Source organism: Uranotaenia lowii, chromosome 3 (assembly GCF_029784155.1).
Source record: "Uranotaenia lowii strain MFRU-FL chromosome 3, ASM2978415v1, whole genome shotgun sequence".
Taxonomy (NCBI): Eukaryota; Metazoa; Arthropoda; class Insecta; order Diptera; family Culicidae; genus Uranotaenia; species Uranotaenia lowii.
The window spans coordinates 227,281,056-227,288,316 of record NC_073693.1 but is presented as its reverse complement, the minus strand read 5'-3'; the positions used below and the strand labels follow the sequence as shown (position 1 = coordinate 227,288,316).

At 42.0% G+C, this 7,261-nt stretch overlaps 1 protein-coding gene across 1 annotated transcript; it reads left to right on the top strand.

Annotated features, from left to right (window-relative positions):
• The first annotated feature begins 665 nt into the window (after nucleotides 1–665).
• LOC129753143 (uncharacterized protein K02A2.6-like) lies at nucleotides 666–5,452 on the top strand. The gene is made up of 4 exons (XM_055748942.1): nucleotides 666–735; nucleotides 859–1,805; nucleotides 2,106–2,500; nucleotides 2,587–5,452. The coding sequence occupies exons 2-4, from the start codon at nucleotides 861–863 to the stop codon at nucleotides 5,450–5,452; spliced, it is 4,206 nt and encodes a 1,401-aa protein (XP_055604917.1). The 5' UTR covers nucleotides 666–735; nucleotides 859–860.
• The last annotated feature ends 1,809 nt before the right edge of the window (nucleotides 5,453–7,261 follow it).

The window sequence follows — 7,261 nt, the reverse complement described above, 5'->3', positions numbered from 1 at the left end:
GTGACAGAAAGAAAAAAAAATCTTGCGCTGAGTTTAGCTCCAAGCCAAGTGAGGAAAAATAAATCTTGCGCTGAGTTGAGCTCTAAGCCAAGTGGAAACAATCTTGCGCTGAGTTTAGCTCCAAGCCAAGTTTGAAAAGATGAAAAGAGAATATCTTGCGCTGAGTCTAGCTCCAAGCCAAGTATAGATGAAAAATAAGGAGGATCTTGCGCTGAGTAAAGCTCCAAGCCAAGACGGAAAAAAACAAATCTTGCGCTGAGTCTAGCTCCAAGCCAAGTTTGCAAACATGGAAGAATCTTGCGCTGAGTTTAGCTCCAAGCCAAGTGGATAGATTTATAACTGCACATCATGAGCGGTTCATATATTTAGAACCATGTTTTGAACAATGTTTCTTCTAATGAGTTTGTGAAAAATAAACTGGCAACTTCCTTGAAGTCATTTACACTGAGACAAACAAACGTCATTTTCAAATGACAGAAAGGAACATGTTGAAACGAACCACATATCGACGAATCGATATTGAGCGCTGTTCGACATTTTCTTTTCGGTTCTGCGGATGGCTGCATCATTTTCTTTCTCGCTTATTCGCATTGCGTCGATTCAGAGAACTCAAGACTGAGGATAGAGGAAAAAAAAGCAACAGGCGAACGCGGTAGCTGTACAGTTCTAGAGTGAAAATAAATTTTGGAGAAGACTAATTGTAGCTGCTTTCTGATTCTGTTTTTGATTGTTTGGGTAATTACGGAGTGTTATTAATCCACAAGTGCAGACAATATTTAAAAAAATAAAATAAATAATGTGCAAGGCAAGTGACTGATAAGAATTTTAAGCTGAAAGTTTGGTTTTTCCTGTTTTCAGAGATGAGCGGATTTTGGCACGAGTCCGATGTTTCGTCAGCCGATGACAGCGGTGACGAATCAAGCGATGTTAGAGTGAAAACCCGCATGCGTGCTTCCTATCGTAACGATGCGAAAGAAAAATCGGAGTGGCTGTCAGGCTCATGGCCATTAAAACAGTTTGATGGTACGCTGCCGACGAATAAACGAAAGGCCGAATGGATCCGGTATCGGGAGCAGTTCGAGCGGATTGTGTCGTGTAAGGCCCCGGTGAGTGCAAATACGAAGCTTACAGGGCTGAAGATATTCGCAGGAGATTATCTCCTCAGTGTGATCGAAATGCAGCAGAAAACTGTTTCCGACTTGGCTGAAGACATTTACGCAGATACTGTGGCTGCTGTCAACAAATATTTCATCCAAACATGCGACTCAGCGAAGGAGCGTATCAAATTTCGAGATATGAGGATGGACGGCACGGAATCATTCATCGATTGGGTTCTGCGTTTGGAGAACCAAGCCAAGTTCTGCGAATTCGGACCGGAGCAGCGGGTGGAAGAGTTCATACAAGCGTTACTGCGTCGCTCAGTACCAGGGATCGCAGGGAAGCTGTATGAAATGTCGGACTTCCTGGGAAATGACTTGGAGCGTATCATTAACTACGGTAAGCATTTGGATTACATACGGGCCGAGGCCAACGAGGCCAAATTGCCTGTGACAGAAGACCCGGTCGCCACTGGGTCACACCAGGAAGCCACGTATGCTGTTGAAAGTAAGAAAGTCAACACACTGCATCATGGGAGGACGGGAAGGCGTGGTGATCAGGGCAGTGGCGATCGATCTCGCAGCGCATCTGCATACAAATCAAACGGATTCAACCGCAAGCGTACTTGGAGCTCAAGAGAAAGAGATGACGACAGCTGCTACAAGTGTGGAGAAATCCATGATCCGAAAGATTGCAGAGCGTTTAAGGTCAGATGTTATAATTGCAAGAAGTCGGGCCACTTTGCGGAATTTTGCTTCTCGAGAAGAGATTATTCCTCCAATGCTGGGAATCGGATGAGATCGGGACGCAACGAAGAACTAAAGCGTGAAGCAAGAATCATCAATCAGGTAGATAATGAGGAATCTTTTTAACTAATTGAATGAACTTCAATAAAATAAAATGGTTTTTAAAAACGGCTGTAGTTTTGATAATCCGAAACAATTTAAATGTTGAAGACAAATTCTACTATGTTTGTTTTCTTTTTCTTCTTTTTACCATCGTTACAGTTGGTCACTGGGAACATGAAGGCAACCAACGGATCAAGTGATCCGAGATTTGTTTACTGTACTATTGGGTCGGAAGATTTGAAGTTTTTGGTGGACTCAGGCGCCACTGTCAATACAATCCCGATACATGTGTGGGAAACGTTAAGACGAAATTGTCGCACGGTGATTCAAGATGTGGTGGTACAGCCAGAGGAGATCCTCAAAAGCTATGCTAGTACCAATCCTTTGGAGGTGGAATGTTCCTTCAGGGCTTTTGTTGGAGTTAAAGACCACTATCAACCCGCGATATTGGCCAAGTTTTTCGTTGTCAAGGGAACGAAGCTTTCTCTTCTTGGATATGAAACTGCACATCATTTGAATTTGATTCGTATTGGAGATGCGGTGTTGAACGACAGGTAATGTTTTCTTCTTTTTTTTTCTCTATCAGTTTTTTTTTTAAATAAATTAATTATCGAATTAATGGAGCGTCTCTGGATAACAGGCAAATCAATGGTATCGAGTACGCAAAGACCAGCAACTCGACATCTAATAACGTCAGGAAACATTCACAGAATTATATGTTAAAGAATCACACGTGCTTGGAGTTTCCGAAAATCCCGATTAACGGAGTCCGCTTTAGAATTGACCCATCCGTTCCTCCGAAGCAAATTATACGATACAACATCCCGAAAGCTTTTGAAAAATCCATGAATGAGAGGCTGTATGAAATGCAGAAAAAGGGAATTATCGAAAGGGCTGATAAAGCGCAGGATGTTATATCATATGTGTCACCCCTAGTAGTAGTACCGAAGGGTTCAAACGACTTTCGTATCGTCGTGGACTATCGAGCGGTTAATAAGGCCATAATTCGGGAGCCATATCCGATGCCATCGCTGGAAAAGATTTGGGCGGAGATTCCGAATGGAGGTGGCAAGTTGTTCTTTACCAAGCTGGATTTAAAGGACGCATATTTTCATGTAGAGCTTCATGAGGAAGTACGGCATTATACTACCTTCATGACGGCCAATGGTCTCATGCGGTTCAGACGGCTTCCATTTGGACTGTCATGTGCACCTGAGTTGTTCCAACGAGTTATGGAGACTCTTTTGATTGGTTGTAAGAATATTGTCGTTTATCTGGACGATATTTTAATCTTTGGCCGTACATTGGAAGAACTTGAAATTTGTGTTGCTGACGTCAAACGCGTACTGTTGAAGAACAACTTGACAATCAACGAAAGCAAATCGGTTTTCAACCAGACTTCAGTAGATTTCCTGGGATTTAAGATCGACGGGTCGGGCATACTACCGGCAAACAAAAAAATCTCGGATATCAAGCTGTTCAAGAACCCAAAGGACACTTCGGAGGTACGTAGCTTTTTGGGTTTGCTGACGTTTATTAGTCCGTTCGTGAAGAATTTCTCTCACAAGACCAAGCCATTGCGGGACCTGCTGTCGTCCTCTTCTAAATTTTCGTGGGATGAGGATCATCAAGCAGTTTTCGATAGCCTCAAAGACGAAGCTGAGAAGCACTTGATCAAAAGAGGGTATTTCGATGACAACGACTCTACCATTCTCTATTCAGATGCCTCGCCTTGGGGCCTAGGAGCGGTCCTGGTCCAGGTGGATCGCAGCTCTGGGCGACAACGCATCATTGCTTGCGCGTCCAAAAGTTTAACGAGTGCGGAAAGCAGATATCCTCAGTTGCACCGTGAAGCACTTGCCATTGTTTGGTCAATGGAGCGGTTTGCATATTACCTTCTTGGTCGTCGTTTCATATTGCGTTCTGACAGTGAAGCCTTGATGTTCATGAAGAACAAAGCTTGTAAAGACGTTGGCAAAAGAATTATGTCTAGAGCGGAGGGTTGGCTTCTTCGGACGGATCACTTTTGGTACGATTTTGAACATGTAGCAGGCTGTGATAATATAGCTGATGCAGCTTCAAGAATTGGTATTCAACGAAACGATCCGCCATACGGTGCTGAAACGGAAGCTCACGAACTATGTCCAGTTGTTGCGCATCCTGGTTCAATCAGTGACCAGCTTTTGGCACTGACTAGCGAACAGGTTAAGGAAGAATCATTAAAAGATGTCGAGCTCCAGGCGGTGATCGCAAATCTTAGTAAAGACGATAAGTGGCCAACGGAAATATTGAATTACCAGCCGTTTCAAGACAAGTTGTATCTGCAGGGAGATATTCTTATGAAGGAGGAGAAAATGGTTTTGCCATTAGCACTTCGCACGCAGGCTTTGCGTTTAGCTCACCGAAGCCATCCAGGCATGTCCAGTATGAAACATATCTTGAGGCAAGGCTTATGGTGGCCTGGTATGGACCGGGAGGTCGAAAGATTTGTCAAGAGTTGTCCTGAGTGTCAGCTTGTTACGTCATACAGCCGCCCGCCACCTATAACGATGACAGAGTTGCCGACCAATCCTTGGGATTATGTATCGATAGATTTTTCATCGGCATCCGATCTCCACAACTGGAAGGCATTGGTACTAACGGATAACTATTCACGTTTTCTGGTCGCCATCCCTATGGACAAAACCGACACGGAAGCGGTTAAGAGAGCCTTGAAACGAGTTTTCAATACATATTACATCCCCAAGACACTAAAGGCTGATAACGGCCCACCTTTCAGCAGCGTTGAGCTCAAGGTTTGGCTCAAGGAATCTTGGGGTGTAAAGTTGATACACAGCACGCCATTGAACCCAACGGAAAATGGATTGGTCGAGAGAAGTATGCAAGGCATAAACAAAATAACAGCAATAGCAAAGCTAGGTAAACAGAACTGGAAGGAAGCTCTTGCTGACTACGTAGCTGCGTACAATACGTGGCCTCACCATGTGACGAAGGTGCCACCAGCTGAATTGATGTTCGGACGAGTAGTCAGGAGTTTATTACCGGATGTTCGCACCGAGATCAGACATAAGGACGATGGTGAACTTCGTGGCCGAGATCGAATTGCGAAGTTTGATCGTAATGTACGTGAAGATAACCGTCGCCACGCCCAGGAGTCGAAGATCATGATTGGAGATACCGTCTTAGTTTCTCAACAGAAACGAGATAAGGCTGACTCTGTATATCGAAATACGCTGTATAAGGTAGTAGACCTAACGGGTCCAGGACGAGCGACAGTTATGGACATGTCTACGAACAAAACTTTCGACCGTAGCGTGAAACTTCTTAAAAAATTTGTGCAGCGTACATCTGGGGATGGAAAAAGTCCTGATTCGCCGGAGGAAAAGGAGGAATTGCCCAAAGCGGAATCATCTAACCAACACCATGGCGAGGAACCTAACGCAGATCATCAGAAACAGCGTCGAATCCAGCGACAGATTAAACCACCGAGACGGTATATCGATTAGGTTAAGTTCAGATTCATTGTAGCAAATTCAATGACAAACAAGTTAATACTATTTATCAACTTTTATTGCAACGGGAGAATGTGGTATCCATAAGATTGATGTGGGGTTTTACTTCAGTGTATAAATAGATGGAATAAAGGAGTGACTTTCAGATAACAGAGGTAATCTTGTACTATGTGTTTCATGCGTAAATTAACATCTAAAATCGAAGATATCACACTATCTTATACTGCAAGAAAGCAAGAGCAGAAACTTCAAACGCGTTTTTCTCGAAAACACATTTTTAAAGTCCGTGGACATCGTCATTTGAAAACTACTTATCCGATTCTTTTACAATTTGGAACATATTTTCTACGTATAAAATACCAGACCCCAACGTTTTTCTTTTTTTGTTTTTTTACTTTGGGGAGATTTTACAGATAAAAAATGGCGGATTTTTTTGTGAAAAATCGTAGTTTTTACTTCAAACAGCCACAAAAATTTCATAAAACTTTTTTTAAGGTAAATAAAAACGTTGGGGTCCAGAAAAACATCTATTAAAAATATATTGCTCTGATTTTTTGACTTCAGATGATTCTGTGCTGAGATACAGTGTCCACCGCAAATCCTGTTTTCTAAAAGGCATCCTCGAAAGTGCTCCGTCACCGGCTCATTTTTCAATATTTTTCTACGAAAAAATTACTAAATGTTCTTTTAACAATGCTTTGTATAATGCAAAAAATTTGAATACATTTGTTTGAACGATAGCTCTAGAAAAAAATCGTGAAAATGGTGATTTTACCCGTTAGACCCTACCCCCCCCCCCCCCCCCCTTAATAAAAGTTCTATTGAAATGTGAAACCAATAGAAATTTCAGTATTTATTACCAAATCATATGGGTGACACACTCAAAATGAGGGGTTTTCAGGATTTATAAATGCAAAATTGAAAGAAATACGTCAAGTTGATATTGACCAAATTTTGACCGTATCACTCATTATACACGGAGAAAAAAGACGACAGTTGTTCCAATTATTTCAGCTTGTTATACCAATCATCGAAGTGAAGTTGATTTTTTTCGCATTCAACTATAAATACAATATATGCAATTACAAACTGTTGATTGACCTTATGCAATCAACTATAAATATAATGGATATAAGTGTAATGGTACTGTAATGGTTTAAACTGTAGATATGGTAGATTCAAATACGATAGTATGATTAAACTTTTGCTCTCAACTATAAATTTCAACAATTCAAAGATTTATATAGTTGACTTTTTTATTCAGATAGTATTTAACTAAAATTTGAGTGTCCGCGCATTAGAGTGTAGAGTGCGCCCTCGGTAGAAAAAGAAAAAAAACGTGGTTGAAATTCGACGCGAACGGAACGGACGGAACACAAACATGGATCGAAGTCGACGGAACCCAGGGCTATTAATAGCCCTGGACGGAACCGGGTCAGCGTTAAAAAAAAGATGCGAAGATGCTTAGGGAGACCGCCAGCTACGAATCGACCAAATCCATTCTTCGGAAGCGCATCGGAAAAACCATTCTTCCGGCTCCACAAAAGCAACATTCGAAGCTGTGGAAGGAAGAACGAAAGTTACTCTCCCACCACCGAAAAACACTAGATTTTTGCGGTTAGTACTTGAATTCCGTTCAAAATAATCATTCTAAATTCATTTCATTTTTGCAGTCTTCCGTAATGCCAAGATAATAACCAGAGCAAACGTAACCAGCATCGAGCGAAGCCTCCAGGACCTGTAGACGCTATCGTTAATCTTCTAGAGCACAAGCTGGCTTAGGTGATGTAGGAGGTCCACAAA